We start from the raw sequence: 16,123 nt of genomic DNA on the forward strand, positions 1-16,123 counted from the left end.
TCGGTTTTAGCCAGAATCACAATATCACTCTGTCAATTGAAATACCTTTATTATTACCAGGAGACACAGGAGGGCCGCCGTTTATCCCCAAACTGCAATGGAGAAACCAGAAAGAAAACAAATGATGCTAGTTAATTATCAAAGGCCTCATATTCGGCTACTTCCTGACCAAATTTAAAGTACCTGAGGGACGGAAAGCCTATTCTTCTCTGTCTTTCAAACTCTGCTGTAAACAATTGGGATATTCTAGCGTCTGGAGCTAGATTCTTCATTAGGAGGTCATAAATGTGAGGGGATTTTCTACATTTTGTCATAAGCTGTCGATGAGCATAACGATTGAAGGTCAGGTAACCCAGAGCGCTTGTACAAGCTGTTCTAACCTAAAATGCAGGAAGAAAAGTATAGTTAAAAAAAGCCTAGAAATACTATTTTAAAGGTGCTGTATGTAAGCTTTTGACTCTTTTAAATCATACAAGTATAATATGTTTGCAAATATTTAAGAATCATGCTAAGTGGACATACATGTTTATCTGAAAAACAATGCTACAATTAGTTATCCGCTTGATAAGTGTGACGTCACGCGAAGCGGCTTCCGGGTCCAAGCGCTCTATTCAACTGAATGATGAGACTCATGAAATGGTAATAATAAACGTCTACAAAGCAATTTAATGGTTTCGAAAATCACGATCGCAATATATATGTCCATGCCAAATATCCGATGGCCAGAAAGTGATGGAATTTTTTATAAATTGTTCAATTTTTGGTATTTGCAAGCCCAGAGATTGTTGTGTACACTATGATTCTATATAAAATTAACTTTAATGTGTGATAGGAATAAAACGTGATCATAAACGAATGATTTCTCCACTCGAATGAATGACGGCTTGGACCCGGAAACAGTATTACATACATCACAAACACGTCACCACTTAACAAGCACATTGTGCTTTAAAAATGTGCGTTCCGTGCTGAAATGTCCGTCTTTGTTTTGGTCTCTATAACCAGCCCACAGCCAGTTTAATCAATAGGTTGTTTGCAATCATGTGGTTTTAGTGAGGTGAGAAATTCAGATGGAGTAAAAAACTGAATGGGAGACATAGGGGAAAGTCCGTATTTTTGCGATTTATACCATACTTCAAAGGAGAAATAAATAGAAAATAACCACATATGTTGGGCATGATCTTTATATCATGAAGAGGGCTGAGTTTTCTACTAAACTCAAATATATTTGCCTGTCATCAAGGCTGTAGATACTATAAATAATTACTTGAATTGCTGTAGTGATTATATTGTTGCTGTTGTACAACACAACTGTAGTAATAAACAAATCATTCAACAGGCTTCAGTTTTCTACGCTATGATTATACACCATCACAATGCACCACAGTTTACACTAATGTTACAGTATTTATTACAGTTTATTATGCTACAGTTTTCTGTAGCGTTCATTGACAAAGAGTTGTACACATTATACACTTTAATATATGGTTTATTATAAATTACTATTGTATTTCCCCCATGTTCTAGACATCACGAAATAACAGAAGAAAGCATACAAAAGCATTAACGCATAGTCTACATTATTATTTATACATTTTTGTTAGGGATAAACAGTGCTTCACAATATTAACCGTCTAGTTTTGTGGCAAGGGTTGCATTTCCATTTTGTTCGGTCAATGAATTTACCATCAACAAACATTCACCACTGCTGCGCATATAGACCTTAACGTTACGGTTGTTTATTCTGCCGAAACGCCAGTAAAGACATGGATTATTGCAAAAAAAAGAGATTTTATTACAGCGATTACATGGTAGGGTACGTTATTTATATTCTCCTAGATTTTGTATGGTGTACAAAAGTATGGTGGTGTTTATATCTGATTTTTATATAACACATTACATTTAGTCATTTAGCAGATGCTTTTATCCAAAGCGACTTACAAATGAGGACAAGGAAGCAATTTACACAACTATAAGAGCAACTATGAATAAGTGCTATAGGCAAGTTTCAGGTATGTAAAGAAAGTGTAAGCAAAACAGTAGTATTTTTTTTTTATGTAGTTAGCGGAGGAGTCATAGAGGGAATTGCAGATTAGTAAGGAAAATGGAGACTAAATAGTTGAGTTTTTAGTCGTTTTTTGAAGACAGCGAGTGACTCTGTCGTTCTGATTACATTAAAACATAATACACATAGCTAGGCCTGTATATAATCTTTACTGGTGCTGTCAAACGAATTATAGCGTAATTATGTATTGACAGCATCGTATTATGTATTGCACGTATTATGTATTGAATAAATGTTTATTATATGCCGCCTTTTCTTCTATTTCAGTCAATCTCTTAAACTTTCTCCCCTTATGAGCTAAAACTTTTGTAAGTCTATGAAAGCTGTTCGACATTTCTGATTTTGGCCGATTTAAACAATTATAAACAACACAAAACAGAAATATTCTGATCTTTTGATAGCGATTCCTATGTAGAAGAAGTCTCGCATCAATGAAGTTATGTTAAAACAACCTATTTATATTTCACCACCTTGGGTTGCCTTGTTGGAAAAACAGTATGTTTCATATCAGTCTTGAAGTATTGCTGAAAAAGCGATTTGTGAAATGAGATGCTGATTCAGAGATATAAAAATTCAATGAGGTGGTTTTTAATTAGCAAATATTAGCAACTGAGCAGGCTCAATCGTCAGGAACACTCGCTCCTGCTTGTGTTGTCAATCTGGCAACCTGCATGTTTCTGGGAGGGCCCAGTTTAAAAAAAACTCTCCATTATTTATGAATTTGGACTGCAATACGTAGTTCAATCCTACATACTGCACTTTTAAGTCCTTATTTTAATTCATTTGGAAATATTATTTACATAAGGTAATTTAACATGATCTACCTCTTCATCTTCTGAATCCAGATGAGCAGACAGATGCTCTGTGGCACCCATGCTGACAATGGCATCAGTAATACCTGCTCTCATGTGAGCAAGACTAGCAAGAAGTTGTGCTGTAGACATAAATATTATTACATTTGTTTTCTTATACACTAATTGATTAGCACGCAACAAACTGTTGTGCTGCTTAAAGCAATAGTTCAAACAACTTGCAGTTAATCACCCTCAGAATTCAAAAGAACAAGATTTAATTCAATTACATGCATCCTCTCTGAAAAATGTTCTTAAACTTCGGAGGTCTTTTTACCTGTAATGATCACAGTAGTGGATTGGTCAGACTGTAATAATTCAACAAGAATAGTTACTCCCCTCGCAGTCAAAGTCACTTCATCTGACCCACTGATTACTCTAGCCAACACAACTGTCTGTCAAATAAAGGAGAGGTCAATTAAATGAGTGATTAAATCACCAGCCCTTCATTCATTTTTTCCCACAATTGTAAATTCTTTAACAGTAAGAGCATGCCATGTAAAAAATAACATTTGTTCTGTTACAGTGCATCCATAAAGTATTAATAACGCTTCACTTCTTCCAAATTTGTTTTATGTTGCAGTCTTTTTCCAAAATTGATTAAATTCATTGATTTCCTCAAAATTCTACACAAAATACCATGACAATGTGAAAAAAGATTTTTTTAATTTTAAATGAATTTGCAACAATTTCAAAAAGTCTTTTTTTAAACTTTGTCATTATGGGGTATTGTGTGTAGAATTGAGGAAATAACTGAATTTAATCCATTTTGGAATAAGGCTGTAACATAAAAAATGTGGAAAAAGGGAAGCGCCATGAATACTTTTCCTGATACACTAAAAATAAAACCGATTGTTAGAGTAAGTTTGAGAAATATTGAAATACTTTGTACTTCAGAATTAGAGATTTTTATTCAGTATTACTTGTCACTTTTTTGTATTTGTAATTAAAAGGATAGTTCCCCCAAAACTGTTGTCATTTACTCACCCATTACTTGTTTCAAACTTTCTTTAACCTGTTAAACAGAAAAGAAGGTCTTTCAAAGAAAGCTGGAAAATTTTTACCACCGAACTCCATACTATTTCCAACTGTGGAAGTTGATAGTTACAAGTTTTCTTTTCAAAAAATCTTTTTTGTGTTCAACAGAAGAAAGAAACACAAAAGTTTAAAACCACTTGTGAGTAAACAGTGAGTAAATGTTAATTTTTCCATGAACCATCCATTTTACCATTCAATTTTAAAATCAGTGTACAATGATATGCAGCAGTCTGAGACCTTTCTTATTATTTCAAAGCCAATTGATATTTTTTTTAAATCTAAAGTTAAGAAAAATATGTATAATTGAAGCATTTTCAATGAGGACCTTTGGACCCCAATGCATTTATTCTAAATGTTCCCGAAGAGTACCTGAAATGCAGCTTTTGCTTTTTCTGTTTCATTGTCAGAGTTCAGAAAAGTCTCATATATTTTTCCTGGAATTCCTCCCAGTTGTCGTATCGCCTTCTGATGTGCTTTGCTGTTGTATGCAAACAGGGATAATGCATGTCCAGCGTCCAGAGAAATGTTCTGAAAGAAAAGACTTGCTCAGCTTTTCGTTTAAACAAACACATTCATAATGCGTAAAATAAACAAGTGTAAAAATGTGAATTACTTTATTTTCAGCATTTAGGAGCTCAACAATGTTCTCATAAGAGAAGTCCTCTTGTTCCCAAAATTCCCTTTGAAGTTTTTGGTTTCCCAGCAGCACACAAGCGAGAGTCTGAGCTACTTGCACCTTATTTGATAAAAAAAAAAAAAAAAAAAAAATCAATGATGTTATTTCCTGCTTTTGTCTCTTTACATTATCAAAAATTGTCTACAGCTACAGCCTTCATCAGCCTTCAAAGTGCATGAAGGCTAAACTAAGCAATGCAGTAACACTTTATTTTGATGGTCCATTTGAGTATTAGTTGACTGTCTGCTTAATATCTACTGATACTGCTCCTTCAACAGACATTTAACTGACTATTAGAAACTTTGCAAGTACATGTTAAGTTACACTAACACTGACCCCAACCTAACAGTCTATTTATAATCTAATAAGAATTAGTTGGCATGTAGATGCAATGATTCTAAATTCAACAAACGGATCATCAAAATAAAGTGACCAACAATACTAACATTTCAAAATATAACCTGACATTTTCTTTTAGGAAATTCTGTCATGACAGATTGACAAAAGATTTTGGTCTCATCCCAATTAACACAAGTGTGCAGGATCCATCCAGACCTGAGTGGCCAAGTTCAGTTCTGGAGAGCAACAGTCCTGCAGAGTTTGACTCCAACACTAATCAAACACAACAATCTACTCAAAGTCTAAAGCAGGGATGGGCAACTGTGGTCCTGGAGGGCCACTGTACTGTAGAGCTGAAGGATTAATTCACCCCAAAATAAAAATTCAGTTTTATTAATTACTCACCCTCATGTTGTCCCAATGCCATGAGAACTTCATTCATCTTTGGAAGATAAATTAAGGTGTTTTAGATGAAATCTTAGAGCTCCCTCATCTACCATATACAGTATAACAACAAAGACCAGTAAAAGAACCAAAAACATTTTCAAAACATTCCATGTGACTTCAGTGGTTTAACTGTATTCATATGAAGCTCTAAGATCATATTTGCACCAAAAAAGCATTACCACGGGCAATAATTACCCAAATGGTAATATGTCTCCTTGCCTTTAGTAATTACACACCCTGAAGTGAAAGAGAAAACAAAAATGTATTTTTTTTACAGTTTTTTGGTGCAAAAAAATTGTTCTTGAAGCTTCTTATGATTACAGTTGCACCACTGAACTAGAAATGCAATATAATAAATGTTCTTGATTAGGGAGCTCCAGGATTTCATCTAAAATGACTTAATTTGTGTTCTGAAAATCTCAGAGCATTAAAAATAACACGAGGTTAAGTCATTAATGACAGAATTTTCATTTATATTGTTGGACTGTGGATCTCCAACTTGCCCACCCCTGATTTGGATGACGCAACACCAGCCTTAGAGGAATGGGACCAGGTCCCTCACCACACACAACATCTCATCTAAAGGAAATTGTGAGCCCATGGTGAGCACCCCATGCTGGCATCACTTCCAGCAGCAAACTAACTTTCTCAGGAGTGTTCTGGCCTGGTACAGACCTGCCTCGACCCTGCTTGAAGGCATAGTTCACCCGAAAATTAAAATCTACTCACTATTTATTCACCCCAAATTAGTTTTAAACCTCTATAAGTTTATTTCTTCAGTTGAACTCGAAGTAGATATTTTGAAAAATTTAAAAACCTGTAATCATTGACTTCTATTGTAGAAAAAACAGAAATTACAGGAGTCAATGATTACCAGTTTTCCGCATTTAAAAAAAAGCATTTTTAAAAATATTTCTTTGTTTTCAGCAAAAGAAAACAACTCAAACAGATTTGTGACTGAACACATCATTCATAAAACAAAAAAGTTTTTGGCGAACTATCACTTTAGCTTTAGTTGTTGGCTATAGGCCAAAGTGGCCAAGTATGTGACCTCCAAAACATCCAGCCTCCGAGTTGGTACCCACCTTGATCTCCTGAGATTTGTGTGCTTTTAAAAGCTCTAATAAAGTAGGAATGGCCTGTTCTCTGTAAACAGTCTTCTGGCTGTTTTTATTTGTAGTGAGCGCCACTCCTGCAACCACAAAACAAATGTTTTAGAACTTGAGCTGTAAAGCAAAGCCTTTTATAACTAAAAGAAATGTGAAACACTACCAATGCACAAACATCCCAAGGCTTCGATGACACTAAGCAGGGTCTTCTGTCCTGTTCGAGACCCTCGAAGCAAGCGCACTAATGGTGGCACTCCGTTTTCCCTGCAAAAGCCATTCTGATGGATACGACTGTCTCGGCTAAGCGCTATCACCGCTCGGCATCCTGCGAAACAGCAAGATACGTGTGGATAATGTTCTCCGAGGGGTGGATGATTTGTTCCAAACGTGTAACCATATGAAGGTGCGGACAGCTCTGTCTGAAAATATTTTTTAAGGGAAACATCTGTCTAACCAAATGTTTTAACAGACCGTCCAGATGAGACACGATCCAGACACCTGCCTGAAAAGGAAGCACTCTTGGCATTAGGCATCGTTTTGGAATCACAGCCTGTAATCAGGTCATAGCTTAACACTAATCGCAATACAAGAGACAGGGACAGTCTTGTAAGCCATGTTTACGGAGAAAGCCACTGGGGGAATAACATTCCACTTTGCATGCCTTCCTGTCTTATGAGTCTAACAGATCACTGCTGTCTCAAGACAGGAAGTGCTGGCCGTTTACCTGCTGGACCGGACCTGTTCTGTCAGTGACAGGGAGAAGCTCAGGCAGTCAATCTGCTTAGTTTATCCAGTGCCTGTCAACACGTAGTCAATGGGAAGCTGTTTTTATTGCATTTGGTGCTTTTTCTGTCTGGACGACAGCTTTGCAGCGAGAGTGTTACTTACATTCATGGGTGACTGATTGATTGGATGGAATTAGGTGATGTCTTTTGGGAGACAGTGCACTATTTGTATCTGGTCTTACCCACGTATTGTATTTTGTCTGAAGGGGACAGAAGAAGGTCAAGGATAACAGAGTAGCCCATCTGCTCTGCCATGAGTTTCTGTTGGTTCAGAGATTGTCCGGCCAGGGCCCACAGAGCAATCGCACCCTGTTCTCGTACGTCCAGCTGGAACACCTGAACACAGCAAAGGTCATAATAGAGCTTTAAACACTTGAAATGGTTGACCATATACTCCTGGGTTACCTTGCTCCATATTTCATTATGATTTACCAATTCTCTTTATTTACAAACTGCTGTTTCACATTGTACATTACTAAGTCCATGTAAAACCCATTCCTAGACCCATGTAACCTGATAGTTCCTAAGTTTAAACAGAGGGTTTAGAACACAGTGTTAAAAGCTACGAACAGTGCCAAGAGCTGACTTTGGACCCTATCATACACTGTGCAATAAGGAGCAAGACGTTTATGGCGTAATATGTTGCGATTTTCAGACCAGTGAAACTGTAATTTTCACGTTTTGCACTTTATTGTTTAAATATCAAATTCATTTGCGGCACTATGTGGACTCATTTGTGTGCTGGCCAAAAAAGGAGGTGTGTTAAGGCGCATTGGTGGTGCGTTGCTTTTTTGAAGAACTGAAATAGACCACGCCATCAACCACCTAAAAGCTGGTCTAAAGTCCAGAGCAGAGCACGTTACTTACACATACACACACAGGAGGTACAGCAATACACAAATATACTTACATATGAAAAAAATTAAAGGATTAAAATGTTACAAAAAATATTATTTCTATAAAAATATAAAAACCACTACCGCCATGCCTTCTTCATCTCAGGGGAGCTTTTTTCAGTTAATTCATGACAATTTGCATTTGTATAATGTTATTATTATTAGCAATATATTTTTTTATATGAATATTTATATTTGTTTTAATAAAAACAAGTTTAGATTTGTCCACCTGTCAGGTTTGGGAGAATTTTATGTGTTTATATATAACATTTTTTTTTCGCCATACTTCAAAATGATTGTTTATTTATTTATTTGTTTGCTGGAAATTAGAAAAAGTTTTGAAACAAATCCTTGCGCTTAACAAACACAATTAAATATGTAGGCTAATGGATGTCTTCAGTGAAATGAGTTTCCACCATTTCCTTATCCACGAATGTAATGGAGTAAAGTCATGAGAGAGTAAAGAGGCCGAATGGGGGAGGCTCATTCTTTATCCACGCGCTGCAGATGGTCTGTTTAACTGTTTTCTCGCTAGTGAAGCGTTCGGTTTTTTCAATTACAAAGTCTGCCATGTAAATAGCAAATACGCCATGACACAACTCAACTGACTCTTAAAGTGACTATTAAAGGGGATGGGAGATGAGACTCTGATTGGTTTTATGTATGTTATGCTCAAAACACACCTATGACTCAGTAAGAGAATAAGCACAACCCTGTTAGACCATGCGCCTGGGCTCCAAGCATATTTTTTTCGTCCTTACTATAGCAAAAGTGGTTTTGGACAAGCCCTTAATGCTTTTGAGCCATGCGCTTTAGACTTTGCGCCTAGATTGTTAAAATAGAGCCCTTTATGTAAAAACTGGTTGAGGTATTTAAAACTACACTGTAAAAAATGCTGAGTTCCACAAAATCGTTTTGTGTTGGGACAGCATAAAGAACTTAATTTATTAGGTTTTACAAATTGATGTGGATTAAACATAAAGCAATTCTGTATTCCGCCAAAAAACTCAAGAATTGTGTTGTTGTAGCTCATTTTAAATAAGTAGTTTGAACAAACAGCAAAAGTCATTTTTAGATTTTTTTAATTTAACAAAGAGACCAAAAATGTTAATGTAAAAGCCAGGTTGCCATGTTTAGAAATCATTCAAATATTTATTAAATTATGTTAAGCAGTGTATTATCAAAATCTATCATGATCATATCTGCCAACACTTCCATTTTTCCCGGGAGTCTCCCGTATTTCAGACCCATCTCGCGTTTTGGTCTGACTCAGAGTCTTCAATTTGCTTAACTATCCAATGACTTTTTTTTAATTGCTGAGACTTTTATATTAGTATGTTAATGTATTTCTAACTGAAACAAAATATTGAATAGGAGGAAGGGCTTTCTATTTGTGCATCATTCCCTCAGCAATGGTAAAAGAGCCATGGTGAAGAACGTTGCTATGGAAGCCATCCAGTTGACGTCAACAGAGACTTTGATTTCCTCAAAATTATTTGATTGTCAGACTTTGATTGGGGACTACCAAAACAGTGGATTAACTTGCAGTTAATTGTTCACCTCAAGAATAACAACGTGTGCTAGCAAAATAAACATTGTACATTTTAAATTGTAATTTTAACTTTAAATTTGCAGTCATCCTTTTAATAAATATGTTTTATTTATGTGCTTACAAACTAAAGTCTTTGTTTCACAGGGGCAATTGTTCAATAGAAGTTTAAACAGGGTGCTAAAGATGCAGTTACATTACCGTTAAAAGCTGTAGAAGGTATTTAGGAGCTGATTGTCTGAGGAAGCACTGCTGTATGGCAGAATTGTGGCTGGCTAGAGATTCAAGCGCTGAAGCTGCTTTGACCTTCACCGATATCTTTCTGTGTCTCAGGGCTTGAACCAAGGCACCAACCGCTCCTGCCTCACATATGAGTGCCTGATTCTCCCTGTGACCCCGAGATAATTCAGCAAGAGCCAGACAGGCCTCTTCTTGCAGTGTATCTGTCAAGAAAAACACACATCTGTTTAATCTAAACACAACTGACTTAAAATTCACAGCAGAATCTCTTGAAATGACAGAGCATCCAGAACAGAATTGTCATATAGTTTTTATTATTATTTTAGATTGCTCATCAAGAAAGGTATTTTGACATTGATCAAGTTAGTGTTAGACCATTTAAGTGCAGAAGAGCCAAAATTTATTTATCTATTTCACTTTGTCTGAAAGCCCAGGTATATTAATCATACAAAAATATAGGGGTAAGTTCACAAAGATTTTAACTCTGTCATCATTTACTCGTCCTCCACTTGTTCCAAATCTGTTTGAGTTCCTTTCTTGTTTGAACACAAAAGAATATATTTTGAAGAATGTTGGAAAGCATCAGTCATTGATGTCTATAGTATTTTTTGTTCTTATTATGGATGTAGGTTTCCATCATTGAATTGAATTGAATTTAAATGTAATTTTTATTTGACAGATTTTAGACAATGTCACGGTCACCAGCGATCCAGCCTGTGCCGATCGCTTGTATACACACGGATCGGTAAAAAATCTACAAATCCGCAAGACTACAAATCCGCCATTTCATGGACTACAAGATCCAGTCTTGCACCACACACACAGCGGTTTCTGATCCTGACTGATTAGACTTACACAGCTGATGCTGCTCATGGACTCATTACACACACATATATACAGCTCATTTTGACACTTTCATTGCTGAGTCTTGTTAAACTCTATAGTGAACATGATGGTGCGTTTTCCTTGCCTTGCCTTCCGTGTTTGACCCTTGCTTTGTTTTGTTTGTTTATTTACGTTGCCTGCTGCCTGCCTGTACCGACCACCTGCCTGTTTATCGACCAGGACTCTGGATTGCCCGTATACATCTGTTTGCTCCTGATTGACCATTGCTTGCCTGACCATTCTCAATAAACCTGCGTTTAGACCCTCACTTCCCATGTCCAGCGTCCATTCACATTACAGACAAACTGTACAAAAATACAAGAATCCTATACATTTTTAATAAAACTGTCGAGGATAAAAACACAATAAAGCCCTGGGCTTGTTTCCATTGTGGTCTACGCTGTTAAAAAATAAAGTATACAGTTAATTCATAAGACAAGCAGTACCTCCACATTTTGAAATAGGAGCAAACTTATTCACAATACAATAACATATAAAAAACATCATCATCCACCATGCAAACTAATCAAATAACCATGTTTTGATTGCTTTTTTGAACCTCCTTTTAAGTCTTTAATTCTTCAAATTATTTTGTTTTGAGTTTAACAGAAGTCAAACATTCATACATTTACAACAACTTGAGGCTGAGATAATAGTGAGGACTTTATTTATTTATTAAGCTGAACTATCTTTTTAAGGAACTGTTGGTTAGATGGTCCTTTTATGTTTTTGTTACCAACAGGTAGACATTTAACACACACATTAATTTTCACATTCTTATAACCCCTAAGCAAAAAATGAAAGATTAATTTAGGTTCTTTTTTGAATCTTGCACTTAAATGGTTTAAAATGTTTCACTTTTTCACTTAAAATTCTATATTGACACCAGGCTATTAGGCAGTTCTCACTGTGGAACCCTGCATTTGTTTTAGCTCATTACTGTACATTTCAAAAAAGGTAAACAGTACCAGAATCCACAGCTAGGATCTGGATGAGATGTGGAACTCCTCCTGCATGTGCGACAGCAGTTTGGTTGTGTGGACTTCTGACACATAAAGTACGGATGCACCTGACACCATTTACTAGAACATCTTGAAGGTCAGAGGTCAGAAGATTCACTACAAGTGCCACCCCACCCTGCACAAAACAATTTGAGGCATTTGTTAAAAAAAAAGAGCTTTGAAGGCTTTAGTTTAAGGACCAATTCTGACTAATAATATAAATGCTTATTAACAGAATATTACTAGAGCACTGGCTGTTTCTGATTATGATAACACTTAATGGTCTATAAGTTAATGTATTTACTAACATCAACTAAGAATTAATAATCTTGTAAAGCATTTATTAATCATAGTTCAACGTTATTTAATGCATTATTAAAATCCAAAGTTGTACTTGTTAACATTAGTTAATGCACCATGAAGTAATATGAACTAACGTTATTGAAGTAAACATTAACTAAAGTTAAAAAAGACAAATAAAAAATGTAAATGTATTACTAATAGTGTATATCAGTAAACATTAATAATACAGTAAGACAGTGTACATTTGTAATACATTAACTAACATGAACTAATGGACCATTATTTTAGCATTCCCTTGATTACTAAGACTGTAATTCAGATGCTTAAATCCTATCCCAAACCTAAACGTAAAAGCAACCTACCAACTATTAATAAGCTATTGCTAAGCTATTCTTATTTATTAGTATTATTATTATTAAGCTATTATTATAAAAATGTTAGTCTGAGAAAAAGTCATAGTCAATAATTAAATGGATAGTTTATCCCAAAATGAGAAATCTGTCATTATTTACTCACCCACGACATGATCCAAAAAGATAAAGTTTTTTTCTGATGAACACGAAAGAAGATAATACTTTGAAGAATGCTGGAATCCTGTAACCATTGGCTCATAGTTGGAAAAAACAAACACTAAGTCAATGGTTAATGCATTTCAACATACTTCAAATCATCTTATTTTGTGTTCAACAAAACAATAAAACTAAAATAGGTAAATAATAAATAATGTAATAAGTAAATAAATGAGTAAATATTGATAGAATTAGCATTTTTGGTTGAACTATCCCTTAAATAACGTGGATTCATTCCCAAACTAAAATATGACCAATAAAATCCCATGTAAGTGTAGGGTCCTCAAATGTGTACAGATAGCGTAACTTTTGACCTACCAAGTCAGCAATGAGGCTTTGGTGCTGCTTGCTGTGTGCGGCCAGATCGGCAAGTATAACAGCACAGCGAGAGTCCAGCTCGGGCTGATGGACACTGAGGAGCTTGATCAGAATCGGTACAGCACCATGATGCACCAGTTCTTCACAGACTTGTGAGTTTTCCGTCATATGACACAGGACCGCTGTAGCCATGCACTGCACCACCTGTCTGTCTGAACAAAGCAAGCTCACCAGCACTGGAACACCTCCTGAAACACAGCAACAGAAGCATTACACAATCTGCTAACATCTTTCTATCTTTTAGATCAGTGGTTCTCAATCGTTTTGCTTCAGAACTCAGATTTTATGTTTCAAGATGAATTCAATACAGCAACAATGTTTGTTTCAAAAATGTGGAAAATAGGAAAATATTGTTATATGTTTTTTTACGGTAGATATGCATTTTATTATTTATATTTTACATTTAAAAACACTGTAAGACCAAAAAAGTTAGGGTAGCTCAAACCCTTTGAGGAAACCGATTGCAACAAACCATTTAAGTTCAAAAACTAATGAGCACTGTAAACTTTTTGAGTAAATGAAGTAAATTGAGCAAAGTAAAACCCTATAAATGAAGAGAACTCAAACCAATTAAGTACTGTAATGCCCAATAATTTAAGGTAACTCAAACCGCTAGAGGAAACCGATTGCAACAAACCATTTAAGTTCAAAAACTAATCCTAATGAGTACTGTAAACTTAATCCATTTGAGTAAACGAAGCAAATTTGAGCAAAGTAAAACCCAATAAATGAAGAGAACTTAAACCAAGTGAGTACAAACTGTTTGAGGAAACTGATTGCAACAAATCATTTGAGTTAGAAAAAAACTAATCTATACGAGAACTGTGAACTTACTCCATTTACGTTGAAGTATTGAGGTATTAAATTAACTCATTACCTTCAACACTGAGATCAAAACTCTTTTTAAATTAGTGGAATCCTTTTTCAGTACATTTTGAGTTAAATACACTGATTTCATGTGATAAAATTGCCTGTTGGGTTTTACCGTGTGTATCCTAATGTACAGGACAATAGTGAAACCTGTACAGAAATATTTAGCAACACTTTAAAATAATGGTCCATTAGTTAATGTTAGATATTGTATTTACTAACATGAACAAACTATTAGTAATACATTTATTATGGTATATATTCGCGTTTGTTAATGTTAGTTCATGTTATTTAAATTAAATAACGTTAACTCACAGTGCATTAACTAATGTTGCACTACGACCAGGGTGGGAATTAGTTGGGGGTTTGGGGGGGATTGACCCCCCTAATTAATGTTTGATCCCCCCTGAAAGACATTAAAACAAGGTGTATTGGTGGATCAGCTCTTTAATAGAAAGAAATTGCTTTTTCTGATTTAAACCTTAAACATTAATACTTAAAAATGTATAATATACATTACATATCGATTTATACCATTGTGAATGCATTATCACGCCAATCAATGCTAGGGAAAATATCAGGTCACACTTTATTTTGATGGTCCGTTTGTTGAATTTAAGTTTCATTGCTTCTACATACCAACTAATTCTCATTAGATTATAAGTAGAAGGTTGGGGTTAGTGTAAGTTGACATGTACTTGCAAAGTTTCTTTTAGTCAGTCTAATGTCTGTTGAAGGAGCAGTATCAACAGATATTAAGCAGTCTACTAATACTCAAATGGACAATCAAAATAAACTGTTACCACATATTATTCAACAGTCTGAAACTGGCAGTTCTAGAGCACCAAAAGACATTTTAAGTATGTACAAAATATGTTTTTTGTAAAATAGGTGTTTATATCTGCATGTCGCCTAAAAAGGAAAAGTTAAACACATAGTTTGACCTATAGTAAGCTCTAAAATAGTAACAAAATATCCCTCAAAACACTGAAAACATTTACATTTTGTTGATAAATTTTATGCAGTTTAAATACATTCATAAATTTGATTCCCTGAAGCATGTTTTACCAAACTACTACCAAAAAAGTTGACCACTTGTTCACACACTGACTGTGACTAATAAAAGCTTTACAAAACTATTCATACTTAGTTAATTTTAGTAAATACATTAACATTAACTAATGGACCATTATTCTAAAGTGTTACCAAATATCTATTAATCTGCTGAACAATAAAGTTTTAATTCTGTTAAAATGTATAAATAAATAAATCTCAACAACACAATGTTTGCAATAATTCTGAGGGAAAAATGTAAATTTTAAGATTTATTATTGTGAAATATTAATTCAAAAATAAAGTCAGAATTCTGTTTATATATCACACATATTTCACAGAGTTATGATACAAAAAGGTATATATAATTAAAATCCCATAGCAAAACCAGTTTCTATATGCTATCCATGGCAGTGTTTTTAAAAGTTTTGGCTACTGTATTTTTAAAACGATGTATTTTAATTTTTGTTTATTCAAAATAATTTATAAATATGTGCTATTATATATTATTTATAAATTCAAATCTACAAATCTTCTGGATTTACCATGTTTAATGCATACTTTTAAATGTTTGATGAATTATACATCATACTTATTGTCAGTTTATTTTATGCTGTTCTAGTAAAAACAGACATTTGATGGCCACAAACAATCATTTGAGAACCACCAGTATATATATATATATATATACTGTATATAATGACATTATTTAGACTTTGTATATTAAGACTTTACATTCTGCTTCGGGGCTCACCTTGTTTCAGCCCCGTTGCAAACTTAGCCTCATAGGAGGTAGGGCATTCTCGTATCGTGCACCCAAATTGTGGAATGCTCTTCCCAAAAACATCAGGAACGCCAGTTCCCTGGACTTTTTTAAGAAACTTCTTAAGACTCATCTTTTAATTATTGCTTATAACTTATGAGTCTTTCTTTTAATATGTATTTTTTTATCATTATTATCATTCTTAATTTTTTGTATATTTCATGTTTTTCTGTGTTTTGATGCTCTTGTTAGCGCTTTGAGTTTGAGAAAAGCGCAATATAAATAAAATGTATTATTATTATTATT

At 34.7% G+C, this 16,123-nt stretch overlaps 1 protein-coding gene across 4 annotated transcripts in view; it reads right to left on the reverse strand.

Annotated features, from left to right (window-relative positions):
* ankar (ankyrin and armadillo repeat containing) overlaps positions 1-16,123 on the reverse strand; it is a 33,911-nt gene that overhangs the window by 289 nt on the left and 17,499 nt on the right. For all 4 annotated transcript variants that reach the window (XM_068223336.2, XM_073911751.1, XM_073911750.1 and 1 more), the window contains 12 exons: positions 13,072-13,319; positions 11,849-12,017; positions 9,957-10,198; positions 7,493-7,646; positions 6,689-6,850; positions 6,502-6,608; positions 4,568-4,690; positions 4,324-4,482; positions 3,194-3,311; positions 2,890-2,999; positions 184-380; positions 46-92 (listed from right to left, as the gene is read on the reverse strand). In XM_068223336.2, coding sequence (XP_068079437.1) covers positions 46-92; positions 184-380; positions 2,890-2,999; positions 3,194-3,311; positions 4,324-4,482; positions 4,568-4,690; positions 6,502-6,608; positions 6,689-6,850; positions 7,493-7,646; positions 9,957-10,198; positions 11,849-12,017; positions 13,072-13,319 — 1,836 coding nt within the window. The remainder of the gene's footprint in view (positions 1-45; positions 93-183; positions 381-2,889; positions 3,000-3,193; positions 3,312-4,323; positions 4,483-4,567; positions 4,691-6,501; positions 6,609-6,688; positions 6,851-7,492; positions 7,647-9,956; positions 10,199-11,848; positions 12,018-13,071; positions 13,320-16,123) is intronic.

This window comes from Danio rerio, chromosome 9 (genome assembly GCF_049306965.1).
Source record: "Danio rerio strain Tuebingen ecotype United States chromosome 9, GRCz12tu, whole genome shotgun sequence".
In the NCBI taxonomy this organism is placed as follows: domain Eukaryota; kingdom Metazoa; phylum Chordata; class Actinopteri; order Cypriniformes; family Danionidae; genus Danio; species Danio rerio.